A 24,707-nucleotide genomic window follows, 5' to 3' on the forward strand; every position below is an offset into this window, starting at 1 on the left:
ATGATTAAATGACAAATGATTCGTATGACAAAGATTATGGGTTCAAGGGAAGAGAATGCCCCAAGAGCTATAATTCTTTTAACTAATGAGAAGAAAGCTTCATGATGGAAGTAAGGCCTGGAGAAAAATTAATATTCAAACAGATGAGAGGAGAGAAGAAGGCATTCTCCATGGAGGGATGTATGCAACGGCAGCAACAAAACTTAGTTACTAAGTAAGAACAACACTAACTATCATACTACAATTTTATGGAATGAATTATATTGTATATGTGGGAATGGTTCTTGATTTGTTGTTCATTCTCTGAACCAACTCTCAGCTAAAAATCCCTTGGATAATCTAATTCATCTTGGAAAAAAATTGGAATAATTTAAATTTCTGGACAGGAAAGCAATGCTTTTAGAAGAAAGATCCCAAGCAAGTTAGTGATTTGTGGCCAAAGCAAATGTGTAAACATGATAAGATTATAAACATCAATGCTACAGAGATCACTCTTCAGCCAACCCTGAGCCCCTGGCAACTTCTGCATTCCTTCCTGTGGTAAACTCTGTCCACCACTTCTTATTATCAGAGTACTTCTCCACCATGTTTATGCTCTGGAAGTAGATTAGGGACCCTGCTCCCTGTGACAGAAATGAGGAAATGCTGCAGAAGGGGAATGACTTTCCCAAGGGCAAAAGGATCACAGGCTTTGGCCTGGCAGTATTACCCACTGGCCTCTGAAAATCCCTTTGAATTTCTACCACTTTTCATCCGAACCACCACCACCAAAACAGAATCCCATTCTGCTCTTGGACCTGATGTGCTTTTGCACGAGCACAAACAAGCCAACACTTGCCTCGCTGCCTGTAGCATCTCTGAAACCATGTTTTGGATTCAGGGTGTCAAGGATATTTTCTTTCCGTTTGAATCCTCTTCTCAATGGGCTTAATGACCCCTTGGTCAAACTCTCTCTGTTTTCTGAAGTCCCAGTAGGCAACAGCAGTGTCCGCAGAGAGTCTCCCAGGATGGTGTTGTTTGGGAAAGAACCATGTGCTGGTGTTAAATCGCCGAGGCTGGTGGATAATTTTTGCTCTACATTCACCAGCAGAGCAGGGTCGCTGTTGAAATGGGTTGTGGCATACAGATCTGTCAAGGAAACAGGCCAGGAGATGAACCTACTCTTCAACTCTCTCATGTCTTACTTCCATCCTTACCCTGTCTGGAGTCCAAGGGTCATAATGATCTCTCCCTAGTATATACCCTCAACTCTCTGGGCCCTTTCTCTCTCCCTCCACCTGACAAAACCCCAACTCTGGTTAAATCCAACTGTGCACATACTCCAAGCCTACAGCAGAGCAGTGGGAAGTGACTGGAAAACAACATATATCTCTTTCCAACATCTTCACTTTAAATTCATAACCACTATCTTAACTGGGCCCAGCTACCCTAATACATTACTCTAATCAATTTACTCTTCTATTCTTTTTTTTAAATTTTTATTTTATATTGGAGTATAGTTGATTAACAATGTTGTATTGGTTTCAGGTGTACAGCAAAATGATTCAGTTTTACATATACATGTATCTACTCTTTTTCAAATTCTTTTCCCATTTTTTAAAATGTTTATTTATTTATTTGGCTGTGCTGGGTCTTAGTTGCAGCATGCAGGATCTTTAGTTGTGGCATGTGGGATCTAGTTCCCTGACCAGGGATCGAACCTGGGCCCCGTGCATTGGGAGCGAGGAGTCTTAGCCACTGTACCACCAGGGAAGTCCTACTCTTCTATTCTTTGAGATCACTATTTCACATCTCTCTTCTCCTCAAACTTCCAATACCTTCTCCCCCCTCCTTACTCTCAGTTGCTGATCTCTTTACTTCTCTGAGCAAAAGAGAGGCAATCTAAGAAAACATCTATGTGATCTAACCACTAAATCTACCAATTCTACCTGTATTTGTGTCTATAAATTCCCTCCCTTCCTTCTTGTAATAGATGAACTGTCTGTGCTTCTATCCAAGGCCAACCTCTCCACTGGTGGACTGGATTCCATCTCCTCTTGACCACTCCCCAATTTTTTTTCTTGTAATTGTCGCTTTTCTCTCCTGCATCATCAATTTTCCCTCTACTGGATCATTTCCACCATGATCTCCTTGATTCCATCCCCCTTCCAGCTACATTTCCATGTCTTTGCTCCCCTTCACTGCAAAACTCCTTGAAGGGGTCATATATATTTGGTAACTCTACCGCTTCTCCTTTGATTCTTTCTTGAACTCACCTCAACAAGGCTTTTATTAACAACGCATCTCCTGAAGCTGCTCACTAATGCGTTGCCAAATACCATGATCATTTCTCAGTCCCAGAAGTGTTAAAGACATCTATTAAGGACATCTGACACTGTATTTATCACTCCCTCCTTCTTGGAACATATTCTTCACTTGGCTTCCAGGATACCACTCTCTCTTGGCTTTTTGTTTTTCTCCTACCTTAGTAGCTGCCTCTTTCTTGCTCTCCATGATGGTTTCTCTTCATCTACGAGATTTCTAATTGTTGGAGGACTCAGATTAGTCCTCAGATATCTTTTCAGATATCTTTTCTATCTATATTCACTCCCTTGGGGAGATCTCATCTAGTCTGTTTTAATGCCATCCACACACTTAATTCCCAGCCCCACCTTCTTCCCTGAACTCCAGACTAATATGTCTACTTATCAAATTGGCATCTCTGAGAAGTTTTAATAGGCACCTCAAACTTAAGCTGACTAAGACCAACTCTTGGTATCTATCCTAAAACCTGTTCCTCACACTCTTTTCCATCTGAGTAAAATGGTAACTTCATTCTTCCAGTTATTCAGACTTGAAACCTGGGAGTTATCCTTGACCTTCTTTCTCTCACACTTCATCCTCAATCCACCAACAAATCATGGAGTGTTATCTTCAGAACATATTCAGAATCTATTTCTCACCACCTACACTGCTATCTCTCTAGTTCAAGCTACCAACATCTCTTATCCAGATTCTAATCTGTTAATTTTTAAAACTTCTATCCTTGCTCCCCATTGTCTATTCTCAACTCAGCAGCCAGAGTAATTCTTAAGTTAGATCATGTCACTCATCTGCTACAAACTCTCCAACAGCTTCTGATCTCACCCAGAATAAATGTCTGGCTATCTGACTTCATCTATACTCTTTACCTAGCTCAATTTGCAGCAGCAGCCCTGGCCTCCTCATTGTTCCTGGAACATGCCAAGCATGTTCCAGCCTCAGGAACTTTGCACTTACTATTTCCACTGTCTAAAATTTCTCCCCCCAGTTATCCACATGGCTCACACTCTTACTTCATTCAAGTCTCTACTTTTATGATATCTCACCTGAGAAGCTTACCCTGACCATTCTATCTAAAACATCACCTCCTCCATATTACTCTCTAATACCCTTATGTTACTTTTCTTCACAACACTTATCATAACCTGACATATATTTATAACTTGTTTATCATCTGTCTTACCCTCTTTAAAATAGAAATTCCATGAAAGTAGGGACCTTTTATATTATGTCAAAATAAAAAAAATACATGGAATTTTATTTTTGTTTGCTACTTTATCTGCAGATAGAATAGTATCTGGCACATAGTAGGTATTCAATACATTTTGTTGAATAAATAAATAACTGAAGAGTGGTCTCTTACCCTTAAACTAGCTTTTTCTGAAAAAGTAACTCAGAATAGAAGTGATTGTGGCCAGAGAAGACTAGATGTAACTAGAAATATGTCCCAGGATGCTATCAATATTTAACTAAAATAACATATAGTTATGAAGTCTGCATTTCTATAAATTTTCTATAAATTTTCTCTAATATATCTATCATGTTAAACTCATACCCTGCAGATTTCTCAAGGCTCTATGGACCACTGGTGACTTTATTTATTTATTTATTTATTTTCAGCTTGCAGGATCTTAGTTCCCCAACCAGGGATTGAACCCGCGCCCTAGGCAGTGAAAGCGCAGAGTCCTAACCACTGGACCGCCAGGGAATTCCCCAATCTAAGAAATATTAATTCCAAAATTTCCAGTTATACCTCAATCTTCAAGCCTATGAAAGAGGTCTATAAACTAACAGGAAGCTATTACCTGAACTAAGCTTCAAAAGCCTTCCGGTGCTGGAGTCAGGGTTTGACAGAGAGGTCAGTAAGTCTCCGCAGGAATGGGATGTGGTGGCCTTCATGTTATTTGAAGGTTTTGTGCTATATTCTCGGTAGTTCCTGCTTCTCTGAGGCCTTTTACCAAGACTTCCATGCAGGGATGGATTTTGAGAATAATGACTACCATAATTTTCTAGACCAGCATCTGAAGGTAACTGATAGGGATGAATCTGTCTAGAATCACCCACATCCAGGCGTTTACCCAATGAGGCGTCATGGGTAAGCTGATAAGTATCAGGTTTTAGTATCAAGTCCTTTTCTGGAGAAGAACCTGAAGACTTGTTGTCCAAAAAAGATATTCGGTACCCTTCTCTAGCCATCTTCTCTGGGGTTCGAACTGTGGATTGATGAGGCGAGTAGCGTCTGAATTCTAACCATCACCAAGGGGGAAAAAAAACAAAAGACAATGAGAATTCTTCTTAGGGTATCCCTGTTCACTGGATATACCTCTGTCTACCAAAAAAAAGTTCTCAGGAAGAGATGGTTTATAATTTTTATAAATGGTAGCATAAAGTGATAAAAGGATTCCTACATGGAAAAACAAAACATGTTGGACATTGTGTAGACAGTAAAGAATCTGTAACATTCTGGAGATAAATTTCATGTCAACATAATCCTGTAGGAATTTCCTTCTAAAACTGTAGTGTCAGAGTTTTCTATATACGATTTCTACTATTTTGGTGCACCCCCACATGACAGAAGTTGTGATCTTAGGTATTCAGACAATAGTTGGTAGGTCTATGATTTCATAGACTCCTCGCAATAAAGCTAAACTCACTCCTACCCCCAACCTCTACCCAGAGGATCTAGGTTCACACATAGGGAACCACTATCCTAAGCCAATTAAATGGCAGGAAATGCAAAACCTATGAAAATCCCTAATCCAGCTATAAAGTATTTCTCTCAAACAGGTGTATCTGTCATCTCCAAAAAGCCTCAGAGTAGGGCAAGTAGAGCATCAGACAAAAAGAGAAGTCTTTGTGCTCCTTGGGGCTTTCAGAAATTCATACGCTTGAAGGCCTTCCTGAGTTAGTCACATTAACTTTTAAAAAGTGGAACCAAGTACCTTCTATCTCTACAGAACCTTTAAGATTATCAACATTTTTACCAAGTGCCAGTCTATACAGTAGGGGAAAGGTTATAGAACAATATCTTTATGTAAGAAAAAGAATCTAAGAACAAGTAATGAGATTAGATAATTCAGACTATCCCTCCTGTTGAAGATATTTAAAAAGTGGGATGATATATGTTCTTAAAAGCATCAAAGAGCTAATAAGCTAGTGAGGAATTTCTAGGCCAAAATCTACAAAACAGCAAGAACTCATATAGGTGAGTCTAGCACTTAAAGTGACTTTTACCCTAAGGAGCTTTAGGGTGAAAGGTATAGAAGTCCAAGTTCAGGATCCAGCCAAGGTAAGGAGTACGAGAAACCACCCCCTCACCCACTCCCCACATTAAGATGGAATCCTAATCAGGATACAATCTTCAAAGTAAAGGTAAACTGGAAATAAACCAGCCCTTGTACACTGGTAATCCAGGTTTGCATCATCTGGGTGGTCCAGGGAACCTCAAGCCTTGAGCTTGGATTAAGGTGATCCCAGGCTGATAGTGTCCCAGGCAACTGGTAGAAGCAAATGAAAATCTGATCTGGAAAAAATATCTTCATGTAAGACTTTAAATCATTCCTACAAATAGTTTTTAAAATACAATAGCCAGCAAGTAGCCAAAACAAACAAACAAAAAAGGAAATAAGACAACACAAGTGAGAATGAGTAGAAAAACCAGACAACATGCACAAAAATTGGAATTAATAGATGCAGCCTATAAGATGGCTATTTTTACTATGTTTAAAGATATATAAAACAGCTGGGAAATTTCTGCTTATAAAAAGTGACCCAGCAGATTTGAAAAAGAAGCAAATCGAATTTATAAAACTGAAAATAAACTACGGAGATTAAGAATTCAGAAGACAAGCTTAACAACAGATTAGACACAGCTGAAAAGAATGTTAGTGAATTTAAATATGGGTCAGAAGGAGTTATCCAGAATGCAGATCAAACCAAAGAAAGATGAAAAATATAAAAGAATAAGAGACAAAGAGGACAAAGTGAAAGAGGACATACATTTACTTAATCAAGAGTCTCAGAAGGACAAGATAGAAAAAATGGGACATAAATAATTTTTGAAGCACTTTACAGAAATAATGAGACAGAATTCACAAATTCAAGTGTAATAAATACCAAACAAGATAAACAAAAAGAAGTCCACACACCATAGTGAAATTGCAGAAAATCAAAGACAATTGGAAAATCTTAAAAGCAGCCAGAGGAAAAATAAGACAGATTATTCTTGCAGGAGTGACAAATTTCTAGCTCAGTGGTCCCCAACCTTTTTGGCACCAGGGACCGGTTTTTGTGGGAGACAATTTTTCCACGGACCTGGTCAGGGGTGTGGAGATGGTTCAGGTGGTGATGCGAGTGATGGTTCAGCCAGTGATGCGAGCGATGGTTCAGCTGGTAATGCAAGCGATGGGGAGTGATGGGGAGCGGTAGATCAAGCTTCGCTCGCTCACCCGCCGCTCACCTCCTGCTGTGCAGGCCCAGGGATGGGGGGTGGGGGGGACCCCTGTTCTAGGTGACTTCTCAAAAGCAACCACAAAAGATAGAATACAGTGGAATACCTTCAATATTTTGAAAGAAATAACTGCCAACATAGAAATTTATACCCAGCCAAAATACCCTTTAAGAATGATAGTGAAATTGGGGCATTTTCAGACAAAAACTGAAAGAATTCATCACCAGTAGACACACACTAAAGAAAATTCTAAAAGATGTACTATAAGCTAGAGGAAAATTATCTCAGAAGGGAAGTCTGGGATTAAAAAAAAGAGAAGTAAAGGGACTGCCCTGGCGGTCCAGTGGTTTAGAATCCATGCTTCCAATACAGGGGGTGCAGGTTCGATCCCTGGTCAGGGAACTAAGATCCCACAGGCCACGTGGTGCGGCCAGAAAATAAAAATTAAAAAAAAGAACAAACAAAGTGGTAAATACATGGATAAATTTAAATGAACAATGACTTTATAAAAATAGTATCTTGTGAGTTTTAAAAATATAGAGAATTAAAATCCATAATAATAATACATAAATCAGGAGGGATTAAAAGGAGTAAATTACTTTAAGGTCTTTGAATTATCCAAGAGAAGAGTTAAGGTATGGATTAATTTTAAAGTTGAATAAGTTAAGGACACATATTATAGTTTTGGGAATAATACCAAAAGTATAGAAACAGTGTATAACTTGTAAACTAGCAGAAAGAAAAAAATGGATGAATAAAAACATAATAAATCCAAAAGAAGGCAAGAAAGGTAAAAGAAACAAGCAATAGTCAGCCAATACAAAAAGTCAAGAACAAAGGAAGTCAGAATATCCACTCTTCAACCTGAAAGACCTCACAGGTCACTAAGCATCCAGGGCAGCCCCTTATGAAAGCAGAAAATAATTCAAGGACTGAGACATCTCCATCTTCTCCCAAATCCCATCACACCTAGATTTCTCTGACTAGTGTGGAGAAAAATACTGTAAGCAAAATATTTACCATCTTCCTGGTGATTCTCACTTGGCATCTCCCTTCTTGCCACTTCCTGCATCTAAAAAAAAGTTTCAAAGTTTAGGAGAAGGGAGTCAATGGGCATTCAGACATGAGTTTAACTAGAACAGGGAGGTTCAGAATACTTTCCTATTAGTAAGCAAGTCCATCCTTGCAAACTAGGGAAAAAGATCTTCAAGCAAAGGTCAAGATTTAAGCTTGTTTTAAAATAGTCACAATACAAAGCGATTCTAGAGTTGCTTTGGAGCGGATAAGGGGATGACTTGAAAAGACAAAATATCCTTAGATGGTAAAGGACATACCAAGCAGTGAAATATTGTATTTTCCCTGCTTTAGATAACTCAGCATAGAAGTTAGATGGTACCACCTTTTCCAACTTATTTCTGCTTAAAGAACTCCCATACTTATTTTACCTCTAGTAAAGCTGAGTATCAACCATAGGAGCTACTGAGACTTTTTAATAGGCTGAAAATTAATCTAAGGCATAATTAAGCAAGGATTGATACAAAGTAGAAAGCTTTCTAGAGTTTGCTTTTTACAAAATCATCTTCAAGTATTCAGCATCTTTTTGGTAGTTATGCAGAGAAAGAAATCCTACTTCCTATTTCTTAAACTAAGAGGACATATAGCAGGCTATTCAATTTCCTTTTCTCTCACACTTCAAGAAGTAATTTCAAAGTTTTTTTAATCTAAAAAGTGCTATTTAATGTTAACTGTAGATTACAGTATACTTTGTCTCCATTTCCTTTAAAAGAATACCAATTTTTTTAAAAATGGTAATTGAAATAGTTTCTAAATTACCCAAGTAGAATCTCCAAAAACAAAGAAACCAACTAAATGTTAATCTGTCTTTTTATAAAATGAAGGTATTATAAATTCAACCTGAAATCTTACTATCTTTTTCTTTGTACAGTGTTGATTATCCAAATTGTGGATTAATCAGTCTTTCCTTCTCTTCTTTCTCCTTCTGGCTATTTTCAGCAAACTTATTGCTCATAATTTATCAATAAAAATGCAGACAAAAGGAGAAGTTGAATATGAAGTAGTCAATTCTGCTTCCTGCATCACATTCATTCATATAAATAAGTAATGGACTCCCACCAATTTTTTTCTTTAAAAACTTATTTTTCATTCTTCCCTCATCTTGCATGATCTCTACCTCTTCATTGCCCACAACTTCTATGCCATCTTTACCCCTTAACTTTTCTTTTTTTATGTTTCATTGAAGAGGGAGTGTTGGGAGAGCTACCCCTGAGATGTTAAGATCCAGTAATTAAAAGGCAAAGTTAGAAAATGTAAAGAAGCCAGGTAACAGGAAATGGAGACATTAGGTAGAGAGGAGAAAACTGAAAACCAGACAAAACCTGTAACAGTTGTATCCCTGTTTGAGTGCCAAAATGCCTGGCATAAAATGTGCTGAAGTTATATGTATAAATATACTACATTTGATCAGGTACTGGGGGAGAGGGAAAGGGGAGATTGAAATTAATGGAGAAGGCCCTTTGCATCCTGTCTTGTGCTTTCCTTTTAAAGTGTCTAACATGCCTTCATCAAAAAAGTCCTCTTAAGTCAGACAGAGAAAGACAATATCATATATAGCTTATATGTGGAGTCTTAAAAAATGATACAAATGAACTTATTTACAAAACAGAACTAGAGTCACAGATGTAGAAAACAAACTTAATGGTTACCAAGGGGGAAGGGGAGAGGGATAAATTGGGAGATTGGGATTGACATATACACACTACTATACATAAAACAGATAACTAATAAGAACCTGCTGTATAGCACAGGGAACTCTACTCAATACTCTGTAATGACCTATACAGGAAAAGAACCTAAAAAAGAGTGGATATATGTATATGTATAACTGATTCACTTTGTTGTACAGCAGAAACTAACACAACATTGTAAATCAACTACACTCCAATAAAAATTAAATTTAAAAAGTCCTCTTAGACCTTCACAATAATTGAGAGTCCACTGGATTATTAGCATTAATCATTGACTAGTCAACAGATCAGCAGGAAAGTGAGTACATTACCTGTGTCCCCAGTGGCAAAGTGTCTAATTTCTGATCTGGTATACCATTGCCCTGGGTTACAGAAGTACTTGTTGGGGAATCCTTTACTTCCCAGTTAGGGAAGGGAATAAAAAGTCCTTTGTTTGAGCCTGTGTCAAAAGAAAAGGCATACAATGAAGCACTGACCAGACTTTAAAGGCAACATGTCATATGGAAAGATACTAGAAGAGAAGTCACAAGATTGAGAGTTAGTTCTGGTGCCACTACTTGGAGACCATGTGAACTTGGACAAACTGCTTAACCTCTCTCAATCTCTCCACTTGTAAAACAGTGATGATAAAATCTAAATTTCCTATCTCTTAGAGTTGAGGTGAGGTTAAAACAAGACAATGGATATGAAATGGCTTCATAAATTATGAAATGCTCAAGAGAAATTAAGAAGAAGGCAAATATTTTGCATACTTCTGAAGTGAATATATAATAAACTCTGACACCAATTCAACAATCTCCAGCTATAGGGGGAGATGGCTGGCAATAGACTCCTGACATCAGGCATCTCCAGGGCTTTAATCAACAGTCTGCAGTGATTCATCATTTTAAATCAGCTTCATCATTTCAAACCAGCTTCTTTCTGCCTTGATTTCCTCATTTGTTCAAAGAAAAAGACTAATCAGGACCTATTTCATAGAAACGAATGCCAAATCCTTAGGTTTCCCAGTATTTTTTGCCTATCATTAGAGAAACAACTTTAAAAATAGAAAGGAAAAACAAACAAAAACTGTATCCTATCCTGGCCACCTCAAAAAGAGTTAGTTAGGATTTCTATTAGATTGTAACACTTGTACAAAAGTTTTTGCATATCCTTGATCGATACTTATTAATTGCAGAATTCTGGGATTTGGGGTCTTCTGGGGGACCCATGGATGAAGATAAGAGGTTTTTGTTTAGGGAGGTTTTTTTCTCTAGTAGGATTGTATAAGAATTAAGATAGTTTCCAAAATCTGGGCCTTAGTCAAACAATGTGCTCTTCTGCTAGTTCCCATGTTCAGGCTCTGGCAACAGAAAGCTACTATAAGGCAGGGCAACTGAGAATACAGAGTGAGAATAAAGCCAGCCTTTTGAAAATCCAGCCCTTCAGTCCATTTGGAGCTCTAAAATGCTTCTTATTTCTGAGTTGCCTTTTGGGAATGAAATGTCCTACTACTTCAATACAAGATGTTCTTCCACCCTTGTACTTGACAGAACTGTATTTCTCAAAGTGATATAAGCTGTCAAAGTTTATGTTCTGTGGTTCCTTTGCAGTAGCAACACAGGAAAACAAAACAAAACAAAACAAAACTAGGTGAAGCAGAAATTGCTGATTTTAACCTGATTCTTAGTAGAAAATTAGAATGGTTAGTAAGCTGTGACTTTGGGTTCAAGGCTCCTCTTACCCCTTTCCTACAGAACAACACAAAATTCCCAGGTGTCCAAGACCCTGCTCCATCCTGGTTTTTCTCCTACCCTGCTAATGCTCTTTTTTAGATTCACAGGTTCTTTTTCTTTCAACCTACCTCTTGGTTCAAACAAATCCCCCAAGGTCCAACTCTTTGCTGAATGCTATCATACCTTCTCTTTGGTGTCAGCTATCTCCCAAATCTGGATGACCCTAAATTTAAATCTCTTAACTCTGATCTGTCGTTTCATGTCCAGACTTAAGCTTTTTGAACTGCCCCCCAAAGAGTGCCCTATAGACAACTAAAAAGTCAGTATTTTCTTTTTTTTTTTTTCTTTTTTGGCCACACCGCACGTCTTGTGGGATCTTAATTCCCCGACCACGGATTGAATCCGGGCCCAGCAGTGAAAGTGCTGAGTCCTAACCACTGGACCACCAGAGAATTCACAAGTATTTTCTAAATCGAACTCATAATCTTCACTTCCAGGCCTACTTCTGCTGATGGTCCCCACCTCCATCCCTAACCCTGGTCTTAATACTGGCATTACTATTGACCCAATCCCTGAAGATAGAAACTTGTTCTTTGATGTTCTCTCACTCATCTCAAATGTCAATCAATTATCAAATTCTATAGAATCACTTTTTTTGGTGGGGGGAATCTTTATTTTAATTGAGATATAATGCACATGCCATATAAGTCACCCTTTTACAGTATACAATTCAGTGATTTTTACTGTATTCACAAAGTTGTACAACCATCACCACCTTCACTTTCCTCACCCCAAAACAAACCAAATTAACTGTCACTCTCAATTCTCTCCTCCCCACCAGCCCCTAGCAAACATCAAATAGGATTTGCTTATTCTGGACATTTCATGTAGATGGAATAATATGTTTGACCTTTTGTATCTGGTTTCTGTCAAGTAGCATGATGCTTTCAAGATAAACATTGTAGCATGTATCAGTACTTCAATACTTTTTAGGCTGAAAAATATGCCTTATATGGATATGCCATTATTTTGTTTCTCCATTCATCAGTTGATAGACTTTTTGGCTATTATGGATAATGCTGATTTCATTCCTGTACAAGTCTTTGTGTGGATATATGTTTTCATTTCTCTTGGGTATATATCTAGGAGCGGAATTGCTGGGTCAAATGGTAACTCTAACTTTTTGAGGAACTTCTAAATTGTTTTCCAAAGAAGATATACCATTTTCTTTTCCCACCAGAAATGTATGAGGGTTCCAATTTCTCCACATCTTTGCTGTCACTTGTTATCTGTCCGTTTGATTCTAGCCATCCTAGTGGGTGTGAAATGGTATCTTCCTTGTGGTTTTGATTTGCATTTCCCTGATGGCTAGTGATGTTGAACATCTTTCATGTGCTTGTTGGCTAGTTGCGTAACTTCTTTAGAGAAATGTCTATTCAATCTTTTGCCCATTTTCTAATTGGGTTGTTTGTCTTTTTGTTATTGATTTGTAAGAGTTTTTTTGTATAGAATGGATACTAGACCCTTGTCAGATATATGGTTTGCAAATATTGTCTCCCATTCTGTGGGTTGCTTTTTTACTTTCTTTGTTTTTTTAATTAATTAATTATTATTATTATTATTTTGGCCACACCGCGTGGCATGAGGGATCTTGTAAGTTCCCCAACCAGGGTTGGAACCCATGCTCCCTCCAGTGGAAGCACGAAGTCCTAACCACTGGACTGCCAGGGAATTCCCCAGCTTTTTTTACTTTCTTGATAGTGTCCTTTGAAGCACAAAAGTTTTAAATTTTTATAAAGTGTGACTCAACTATTTTTTCTTTGGTTGTTACACTTTTGGTGTCATATTCAAGATATACGCTCACTCCTGAAAAAGATAAACTGACACCTTGCTCTGCTACATTATGACTAAGCATGTCATGTACCACAGTCAGGAAAAATCAGGAAAAAGAAACAATTTGCATTCCGAGATAATTTTTTTCTTGTCTTATACTTCAATTTATTTTCTTCTTTTTCTTCAGCTGTAAAATATATCCAACACTTAATTCCAAAAGCAAATGTATTTATGACATTGTTGTCCAGCCCAGGTTTTTATACCCATATAACCAATGTGATAGGACCATAATTCATTATCATTTTACCACTGAAAATTGTTTTATATTTTTAATGACAGAGAAATGGCTTTATAATGCTGATGCTGGTGGCAAAGAACTAATAGTTGGCTACTTCAATTACCAGTAATCTTAGATGGATGAGGCCCTGCTTCACACATTTGGCCAAAAACCTTGCAACCCATCTGAGGTAGAAACAGAGATGCACTACCCAGATCCCTTTCAAGGAGGACTTGATTTGCTCTTCAGAGTGTGTCTCAGCTACAGAGAACTACCTCCTGATGTCATGCCCTTCCAGAGGCAGTCCATATGCAGTGACCAAATGGGGCCCAGGGGCAGTCCTTGCTCTAGAGCTGTCCCTCTGCTCAACTCTCCTTCCTCCCCTTCCTTTCGATATTGATCTCTAATAAACATCTTGTACCCTAGATTCCACTGAGATAAAATTTTGAGAGCAGAAATAATGGGTCTAGCACTAGCCTCCAAAATAAATGAAGGGGACTTCCCTGGTGGTCCAGTGGTTAAGACTCCACACTCCCAATGCAGGGGGCCCAGGTTCGATCCCAGGTCAGGGAACTAGATTCCCATGCTGCAACTAAGAGTCCGCATGCCACAACTAAAGATCCCGCACGTGGCAATGAAGATCCTGCGTGCTGCAACTAAGACCCAGCGCAGCCAAATAAATAAATAGATAAATATTTAAAACAAAACAAAACAAAAAAACCCAAAATAAATAAAGATTTGCCATTTCCCTTAAATTGCTTATCCCCAATGAGGACAACTTAATCCCCGACTTTTGAAATAATATATATGATATATATTATCATATATTATTAGTATATATAAATTATAATATATATTATAGTCTATATAATATATATTAATATATGATAGCCATTGTAGATATGATAATAATGAAAGGAAATTATAGTTTTTTCCCACCACGAACAGACTGCCTAAGTAACCTTGTGTTTTTCCCCCTTAAATATCTGATATGTATTTCATTCAAAATTCAACTCTTTGGAGTTTGGACTCCCTAGCAAAACATTGCAGGTAAAAACACTTAATGTTTTATCTCCAAGTTTTCTTTTCATATCCTCAAGGATTTAATCAATCTGTACCTCCTCATTTGCATTCACACTGCTATTATTGCCCTATGTCAGGACATGTCCTTATTATCTCCCATTGGGACTACTGTTCCAATTTAGAGTTATCTCTCTAAGTCACACACTTAATCATGCTTACCATCTAAAACACCTTTGCTACCCATTTTCAAGAGAATAAAATGAAAATGTTTAGTAAAGAGGCCCTTTGCAACTTGGCTTTAGTCAAGCACCTTAGCTCCAGTCACAAGCTGAGTCAATTTCCTAATCTGTCACACCTGTTTTTTCTACTTCTCTATGCACTGAACGCCCAACTATGTCCAATGAATTCTATTTGACTGCCCAACCTAAATGTCTCCTTTTTGTGAAGTCTTTTCCCAGGTCCCCAGTCAGTACTAACTGCTAGTGCCTCTCCCCCATAGTTCTTTATCTCTATCACAGTCGAACTCATGTCTCAGCCTGACTTGTAACCTAATAGCTATGATAAATCTCTCTGGTGTGGGAGTATCTGAAGATCTGACACTGTTGTGTCATTTCCTAATGCGCCTAGCCTCTAACACAGGATTTTCCAGTAGATATACACTTGTTCGCTGAATTGCTCTCACATCCATTGTGTCAGAGATTGCCAGTTGCCCTCCACTATATCCTTTATTCACCTCTTAGAACCCCCAATAACATCCCTAGACTGCCAACATCTGGATCTCTATATGAGGGAGAAATGAACTTCTACCTGCCACAAAACCTTTCCTCATTTGCTCCTAGCACACCCTGAGCCTCTATAACATATGCCCATCTACATTACTGTTTCTCAAACTCAACATCCTCATAAACTCTGAGAATATGAATCCAGTCTGAGAAACTTCAATTTAAGAAACTCAGTGTATAAAAAGATATTTTAAAAAGCAGATTATATTGGGTGACAGTTTGGCAATTTCTTACAAAACTAAACACTTGGTATTTACCCAAAGGAGTTGAAAGCTTATGTCCCTACAAACACCTGCAAATAGATGTCTATAGCAGCTTTTTTCATAATTGCCAAAACCTAGGAACAATCAAGATGTTCTTCAGTAGGTGAATGGATGAACAAATATTCCAGATAATAATAATGGAATATTATTAAGCACTAAAAAGAAAGTAGCTACCAAGCCATGAAAAAATATGGAGGAAACTTCAATGCATATTACTAAGTAGATGAAGCCAATCTGAAAAGGCTACATACTGTACGATTCCAACTATATGACATTCTGGAAAAGGCAAAACTGTGGAGACAGGGGAAGATGGCAGAGTAAGAAGCATCTTGCATCTGTCTCCCACCTAGGCAACAACTGCACTGGCAGAATTCTGTCGTAACTATTTTGGAATTCTGAAGTCTATTGAAGACTTGCAACTTCTGGGGGAAGATGTGGAAGGTAAATTAGGGTTAATTTTGCTTAATTTCAGTTCTTAGCAAAGTAGCAGCTACCCATCCCTCATTCCTCTTGCAAAAGAATGAAGCTGGACCCTTACCTAACACATACACAAAAATTAACTCAGAATGGACCAAAGACCTAAATGTAACACCTTAAACTATAAAACTCTTAGAAGAAAACATAGGGAAAATGCTTCATGACACTGGATTTGGCAATGTGACACCAAAAGCAAAGCAACGAAAGAAAAAATAGACAAATTGAACATCATGAAAAATTAAGGGGCTTCCCTGGTGGCACAGTGGTTAAGAATCCGCCTGCCAATGCAGGGCACACGGGTTCAAGCCCTGGTCCAGGAAGATCCCACATGCCGTGGAGCAACTAAGGCCGTGCGCCACAACTGCTGAGCCTGCGCTCTAGAGCCCGCGAGCCACAACTACTGAGCCCACGTGCCACAACTACTGAGCCCACATGCCACAACTACTGAAGCCCGCATGCCTAGAGCCCGTGCTCCGCAACAAGAGAAGCCACCGCAACGAGAAGCCCGTGCACTGCTACGAAGAGTAGCCCCTGCTCGCAGCAACTAGAGAAAGCCCGCACACAGCAACAAAGACCCAACGCAGCCAAAAATAAATAAAATAAATAAATTTATTTTAAAAAATTAAAAATTTTGTGCCTCTAAAAACAATATCCACAGAGTAACAAGGCAACCCACAGAATGGGAGAAAATATTCGCAAATCATATATCTGATAAGGGATTAATAGCTAGAATATATAGAGAACTGCTAACACTCAACAAAAAAAAACAAACAACCTGATTCAATAACAAAGGACCTGAATAGACATTTCTCCAAACGAAGATATACAAATGGCAAATAGCACACAAAAAAATACTCAACATCACTGATCATTAGGGAAATACAAATTAAAAATACAAGATACCACCTCACACCCATTAGGATGGCTACTATAAAAAAAACAGAAAATAACAAACGGTAAGGATGTAGAGAAATCAGAACTCTTGCGCACTGTTGGTGGGAATATAAAATGGTACAGCTGCTATGGACAACAGTATGGCAGTTCCTTAAAAAAATTAAAAATAAAATTACTATATGATCCAGTAATTTCACTTTTGGGTGCAAACCCCAAAGAAGCGAAAGCAGGGTCTTGAGAGATATTTGTATACCCATGTTCATAGCAGCATTATTCACAATAGCTAAAACATGGGAGCAACCCAAGTGTCCATCAACAAATAAATGGATAAACAAAACGTGCCACAACTAACCGAGCCTGCACTCTAGAGCCCGTGCTCTGCAACAAGAGAAGCCACCACAACAAGAAACCCACGCACCGCAATGAAGAGTAGCCCCCACTCGCCACAACTAGAGAAAGCCTGTGAGCAGAAACGAAGACCCAATGCTGCCAAAAATAAATAAATAAAAATAAATAAATCTATTAAAAAAAATATGGAGATGGTAAAAAGATCAGTGGTTGCCAGGGGTTAGAAGGCGAGAAAGGGATGGCTAGGTGAGCACAGAGTATAGGGCAGTGAAACTATTCTGTGTGATACTAAAATGGCAGATACATGTCATTATACATTTGCCAAATCCATAGAATGTACAACACCAAGAATGAACCCTAAAGTAAACTAAGGACTTTGGGTGATGATGTGTCACTGTAGATTCATCAGTTCTAACAAAAGCACCACTCTGATGCCGACGTTGGTAATGGGGGAGGACTTGCATGTGTGGAGGCAGGAGGTATATGGGAATTCTGTACTTCTGTTCAATTTTGCTGTGAATCTAAAGCTGTTCTAAAAAATATTCTATTTTTTAAATAGCAGACTAATACTGCAAAAGAGTATTTTTGCTTTTACATCTTTTAAATATTTTTCAAAACTGCATCAAACAAAAGCACAAAATTAAAGGGTCTCACACTGCCTATGGACCTCTAAGATATATCCCTGGACTAGGAGTCCACAACCCTGAGTTTGAGGAATACTGATCTGTATCATTCATTTGATGTTTTCATATGCACTGCCTGAAATTGTGTTACTTAGCTCTTTCATGTTTGTCTCATTATCCTAATTATGTTGCAAGTGATTCAGGGAATGGCTGCATTTTCTACTTCCAGAATATATGTTCTAGAAGATAAATTATGTGAGTTTACAAAAAAAGGAAAAGAATTTTGGTCGAGGAATCAAAAAATTTCACTAAAAAGAATGGACTTTGAGTTGGGTCATAAAGAAAGACCAGGATTTTGATTCAAGCATTCCAAGCAGAAGGGACAGCATTAGTTCACGGGCAGAAGAGAGAAAAAGGAAGAACTATGTGAGGAGGAGGGAGTGGTTTGGTTTGATTGAAGCATTGGATATTGTAGTTGAGAAACAGGAGATAAGGTTTCAGGGTAGGTTGAAGAGATAACCTGCAGCCACCATTTAGAGAAGCCCTTTGGGTCAGATTAAGGACTCTTAATTCAGTAGATGAGTGGGAGTCATGCAAGTTTTTGAGCAGGCAAGTATAATAATCATAGCTGAGTTTTAAGAGAATGAAAGGAGAGACTGGGAGGCAGCATGGTGTAATGTTTAAGAGGACTTTGATGACAGATGGACTAGAGTTTGCATCCCAGCTCTACCACTTACTGCATAATTAGAGCAAGTTATTTCACCTCTTTGGGCCTCAGTTTCCTCATGTGTAAAACAAGGATAATTATAACCACCTTCAAGATTGTTGTGAGGATTAAATGAGATAATACACAGGGCCTGGCCCAGAGTCTATACTCAGTAAATGATAGGCATGCCTGTTAAGAGACTATTAGGAAAGGGAAAAGAAGGCTTGTTAATTGTGAATCATAGTCTAAGGTATGAACATTCAGCTGGACTTTAGGGGAGGGGCAGCATCAAACCCTGCTCTGGTTCTGAGCCTCAGTAATGGGAAAGTGGTGGTAACACTAATGAAACCCTAAGAGCTGTTTAGGGCTGGAGGAAAGGGGTTCATTTGGTTTTTAAACATGTTTAGCTTGAGGGGCTGGAAAATTATTCAGTGGTGATTCCAAGTGTACATTAATAGTTGGTCAACAGAAATGGGGGACTGGTGCAGAGACACTGGTACAAGTTGTCAAAGCTAGACCAACATATTTAAGAGTCATCTACAGGGAGGAAATAAAGCAAGCTGTGGAAATAGATGAGATCAATAGGGCAAAGAGTAGAGAAAGAAGAGAGTCTGAAGGCATAGCCTAGGTATGCTTATTTTAGGGGTATGGGAAAAGAGACAGGGAACTTTGAAAGAGTCAAAGATTATGTGGTTAGGAGACTAGGATGAGGATCCATGACAGTGAGTTTCCCTGCCATCCTAAATGATTGGTAGAAAGCACTGTTTTGAACAATTGAGCTAGTGGGAAATATTTTTCAGAAAGTTTTCTCCTAGCCTGTGGCACGACCATTAATGTATAACTACTTTAGTCATATTGGATTACCAACAGTGCTTACAGGCAACACTCCCCAGGGATCTGGCACAAACATAATTTTCAGGGGAAAGCAAAGCTCTTTAACGTTTCAACATGGCAAAATAAATTTTACATTAAAAAAAATTCCAGCAACAGCTGGAGCTTCCAAGAACCTTTAGAAATGGGCCCTGTGTCTAGTAAAGCAGTTTGTTCTCAGTAAAGACTGTGCACTTTAAAACGTTTTAATTCATGGAGTGACTCTGTGTGTGCTAATGATGTAATATGATATAAATGAAGTTTAACTCAGCTCATACAAAAAAAGGCAGTCAAACTATGCTTTAGTGTATCTTTGTCTTTCTGGAAATGGATATATAAATGCTTGTACCTAGAAAAAAACCAGGAAAGCTATATACCAAATTAACTGGGATTCTCTTTAGGGGACAGGGTTCTGAGTGATTAAAATATTGTTCTTCATGCTTTTCAGTATTTTCCAAAATTATTACAATAGAATTTCATCAATTTTGAAATATAAAAAATGTTATTTAAGAGGAAGTAGAGCAATCCATGGTCCATGACTTACATGTGCTGAGACTTCCAAGAAAGGAAAATAAAAATCATACCTCACTATGGTTTATTTTACCATGAAATACTGTGAAAATAACTTGTCAATTAAAGTCTACATGGATAGATAAGAAGTCAGGAAATAAAATACTGTATGTTACAAACTGAAAACCCTTAATGTCTAAGCTACATAGTCAATCTATTAGTTATTGTTGAGATTTTAAGGATTAATTTTTAGAGTTTGTATATAATTCAATAGACCCTTCAAAGGGACATAGGCCTTGATATAAAAGAAAGTTTTCTCAATTAAAAGGTCATCTGATGAGTACCAAATTAATCTATAAGGGCACACTGAATGCAATTTCTCCAGTGGAAAGCTTTCTCCTAGCCTGTGGCATGACCATTAATGTGGCATAACCACCTTATTTACATTGGATTACCAATAGTGTGTACGGGCAACAATCCCCAAGAATATAGCACAAACACAAGAGATTCTGTAGCTGCAAAGGTTCAAGGTGGAGAAGCCCAGAAGGCTAAGGGTGTGAGCTGCATTGATGCAGATGAGTCCTGAGTCTCTGGTTAGTGAATCCTGTGGAGATCGGCAATGCAATTTTTAGGATGTCCTAATGATATAAAGTGATGTAAGTGAAATTGAACTCTCTGAGTACAGCTTGTGCACTTTGATGGGTTTTGGCTTAGGCCTGCTCAGTAAACAGGGCCCTTCTGGCAGTGAAAGAAAAGAGGAAAAATACAAGCCAGTAAATCTTGTGCTTTCTTCAAATGTGTGTTATCTCTCAACTATTTTGTCTTCATCCTACTCAAGATTGGCCATGAAAACAGAAACAACTAATGTTTTAATCGTTTTGTGATCAGAAAGGAAAAACTTACCAGTTTCAATCCTGTTATCAACATCAGTGCTGACTTTTGATGCAGTGCTCTCATTTGCTACACAGTTTTTCACTGTCTTCTCCCTAGAGCTATCACATCGAATAATTTATTTAAAACTCAAAAGAAGCTTCTGAGAGCACCAGTAAAGGCTATTTAGAAAACATTATTTCAGGGTGATCAGATTTTTTTTTTTCAAATGCTCTAGAACATATTATTTTCACAAATATTTCAGTTAAAGCTATTTTTTAAAAAGTCATATTTTCATTGGGAATAATGAGAGAGAAAGACACTATAGTTCAGCTTTTAAAGCATGAAAGCCAGAAAGTTCAGAACTTACTCTGTTTTCTTGACACAAACTTAGGTCTGGGTGATTGAGGGAATAGTATTTCATATTATAAAATAATAATATTTTCTTTTGTATTAAAAAACTCATAGTTAGGACACAGAAAAGAAGGTTCTTTTACCAAGAATTATAATGGAGACAACTATAGCTATTAGTTTGAAAAAGAGACAAGAAAGGCAAGTGTTTGCAGTTGGTTGATGCAGTATAGTAAGATTGGGAAGTACAGATTGGAAAATACAGTAAGTACAGACAGCCTAGACTATAAGCCAGGCACTTTACACCCACCATTTCATTTAATCATAAAAGCTCTCCTATTAATATATTATCACCATTTTATAGGTTGGGGGACCTGGGACTCAGAAAGGCTTTAAAAAAAAACCTCCACCCAAGGTTGGAGAGCTTATAAAGTATTAATGTTAATACCGGGCACTTGAGCAACATTTTACCTCTGTTTTTGCAGTCACTATAAGGTAACTAAACAGAAATATAGTGGTGAAAATTATTTGCCTCACTAGTAAGTTTATTCAGTTATACATTAACTCATCTTTGGATTTCTATAGTAAACAAGGTACCCCAATGCATATAAAATAGGAATTAATTTACAAAGTACATACACAAATAATTTTTAAGACACATTCCATTTCTTTCTACAGCAGGGTGAATTTTAGTCTGTGTAAATTAACCTCAATAAACTTGACTTTAAAAAAAAGGGAGCTTAAAAAAATAGGGAACTAAGGCTGCTCTCTGAGGATTACATTATAAAATATATAATGGATCAGAGCAGAGACAGGCAAAGTCAGTGGAAAAGAGCAAGATCCCAGGCCAACAGGCACTGACTTCATTCATTCATCATTCAACAAATTACTCCTTAGCACCTTATATGGGCCAGACATTGTTCTAGGCACTAGGGATACTGCAGTAAACAAGACAAGCAAGGTCTTTGTTCTCATGGAGCTATGGTCTAGTGGAGGGGAAAGACAATAAAGAAGTAAACAAATAAAAAACATTCTGGGGAAGAATATTTAATGTTGTGTGGATATTTTCATATTTTATCAAATTAAAAATGGTATGTATAGGAAGAAAATTACTATAAAATAAATGTAATATATTTATTATTTTATACTTACATATTGATTATATAATATATAATGTTATATATTGTTATAATATATAAACATGCACACACAAAACACACACACACACACACACACACACACACATACATACACCTAAGACTAAGAGGATATTTACCATAATATAATTAGTATTTATTTCTGGGTAGTGGGATTATGAGTGGCTTATTCCTTGTTTTTTTCTCTACTTTCCATATTCTCAACAATAAACCCACATTACTTTTACCATCAGAAAAAAGTACTAATAGATACATCTACATGTGTATAGAGGTACACAGATGTCTGGAAGGATGTATACCAAACATTACTAGTAGTTAACTCGGTAGCAAAATATGGGGTGATTTTGACTTTTTTTCCCTGTACTTCGGTATTATTTAAATTGTTTATAATAAACTTCTATTTTTCAAAAATAATAAAGCAACTTTTTTTTAAAAGCATGAGTTTTGGGGTAGAAGATATGGTACCTTACTTTGATAGAATTTTGGTAATAAGAAATAGAAAAAAATCTACCATTCAGATACTTTAGAGCTTAAAGGTCCATTTACTTTTGGTTTTGTACAGAAATGCTTCCCTTATCATTCTTCAACAAATTTATCTCTAACAACCCTGCCCATGGTAACGTAATCCTCCTAATTCAATGGGAAAAGACCATGTACTGATTTATAACTCTACCAAGAAAGGGTTGGTATACATTTATGGGGATGATAAGTAATCCCATAATATCCCTATCTATAAACTTTGAACAACAACTTTAGAGAATGTACAACGATTATATCCAAAGAAGACCCAATAGTTCAAGAAAGCAGAAATGTACCACTGAGGGCCAGATTCTCACCCCAGACAAATCTCAAAATGTTGCATAGATACTTTCATTTCTGATCTGAGGATTCTTACAACTTGTAGAGATTTCTGCTGCAAAATGAAGAAAGTTAAGCAGGAATTCACTATTCTCTGTCCAGAACCAAACTAAAAAAAATTTTTGTAAAAAATCTTCTTACCTTTTTTCCACCTCTAAAAGAAAATTTTCATTGTTACCCAACTGACTAAAATGCAGCTTGGCAGCCTTTCTCTCACTTTCTCGTACAGCTCGGTCATCTAGAGGCAAAAACCGTGGTCTGAGCATGTTTCTTTTTGGAGTAAACAGTAATAGGTCAGCAAAGCATATTCACAGAGTAAAAACTAAAGATCAGTCTCATCTTTTGTTAGAGATGGGTCACAGAATAATGCTATTATGTTGTCACTGGAGCACTAGTAACTCAGGGAGACTACAGGGACACCATAGCAACAACTGCCACATAAGTGTAACTACCTCTGCAGCAAAGTACAGCTTGGTCAGCAAACAATCCAAATGGCCTAATCTTAAGGCTGAAAGTTACACCATTTCTGAAAGACTTTTCTTAGTCCCTCTATAATAACTTTCCCAGGGGCATGTAACATAGAAGTTTATATCAACAAGAAATGTATACTCAACAATAAAATTATAAAGAAATACAGACTAACTCATTTAAAGGAATATTTATTGTTCCTTGACAACTAAGCCCCAAAGAGTTGTTGTATTCATTTTCTGTTGCTAATTCAGTTACAAAGTTGGGGCACCTGGAAAAATAAATCTCAACCTGGAAACTTTTTGTTGGGGAGGAAGTGGTGGTGAAACCATCAACTGAAGAAAACTAAAGCTGGAAGTAACTGATAAAATCATAGACTGTCATTCAATAAACAATAAAAGGACTTGTCCTACATCCTGCCAAAACAAAAGAGTTACATAAATATTGACTAATAAACAAATATATCCTGCCAGTGCACACTCTGGGCCAACATCCAAAAGGTTAGGAGGCAGCTGGTTTAAAGTAAGATTCTGGGGCAAAGAACAGGGGAGGAGGGTCTCACCCAGTTTCTCCAGAGTTTGTAGCGTGTACACAGCAAAGAGCCTATAATCTGTATCTTTCCTGACAACAGGATTGAGTCTCAAATCTAGTTCTTTGAGGAAGGGTAAAGGCTGTAGGCGGGACACCTCCACTAATGAAGGAATGTTGTTATAATATAAATTCAGGTCTTGGAGTGAACATAAATACTGGATGCCCTGCAAGGAAAAGACTACATTGTGAAACTGCACATTGGGAAGCACTAGGAATCTCACAGATAAAGATGGAAATACAACTATTACTTTCCATCCTTAAACAGTTACCTGAGACACCTATGAGAAAGGCAGGGTTGAAATTCCCATTTAGTTGCCTGAGAATAAGAATGCTGCAGCCCATGGGTACTGGATGTGCTATACATTAAATAATTCATAGATATCATACATTTCCTCCTTTATAAGCTCTGACATCCAAATAACTGCTGTCAGTTCTCTACTTCTGTTGCCCCCCATCACTCTCCCAATCCAATCCTTCTCAGTGGTAGCCAAGCCAAGTCACTTTTGCACTTCTCTCACCCTTGCTATAACCACTCTCCTGACCCCAGGAGCACCTCAATTTAAAAGAGGGAGGGA

At 37.6% G+C, this 24,707-nt stretch overlaps 1 protein-coding gene across 1 annotated transcript in view; it reads right to left on the minus strand.

The window, feature by feature from the left end:
• LRRC36 (leucine rich repeat containing 36) overlaps window positions 1-24,707 on the minus strand; it is a 48,663-nt gene that overhangs the window by 8,790 nt on the left and 15,166 nt on the right. Inside the window, exons 3-9 of the mRNA XM_061172873.1 lie at window positions 24,104-24,296; window positions 23,215-23,311; window positions 20,741-20,829; window positions 9,828-9,955; window positions 7,772-7,823; window positions 4,107-4,547; window positions 839-1,128 (exon numbers count right to left, since the gene is read on the minus strand). Of these exons, the coding sequence (XP_061028856.1) occupies window positions 839-1,128; window positions 4,107-4,547; window positions 7,772-7,823; window positions 9,828-9,955; window positions 20,741-20,829; window positions 23,215-23,311; window positions 24,104-24,296 (1,290 nt within the window). The remainder of the gene's footprint in view (window positions 1-838; window positions 1,129-4,106; window positions 4,548-7,771; window positions 7,824-9,827; window positions 9,956-20,740; window positions 20,830-23,214; window positions 23,312-24,103; window positions 24,297-24,707) is intronic.

This window comes from Eubalaena glacialis, chromosome 18, assembly GCF_028564815.1.
Source record: "Eubalaena glacialis isolate mEubGla1 chromosome 18, mEubGla1.1.hap2.+ XY, whole genome shotgun sequence".
Lineage (NCBI taxonomy): Eukaryota > Metazoa > Chordata > Mammalia > Artiodactyla > Balaenidae > Eubalaena > Eubalaena glacialis.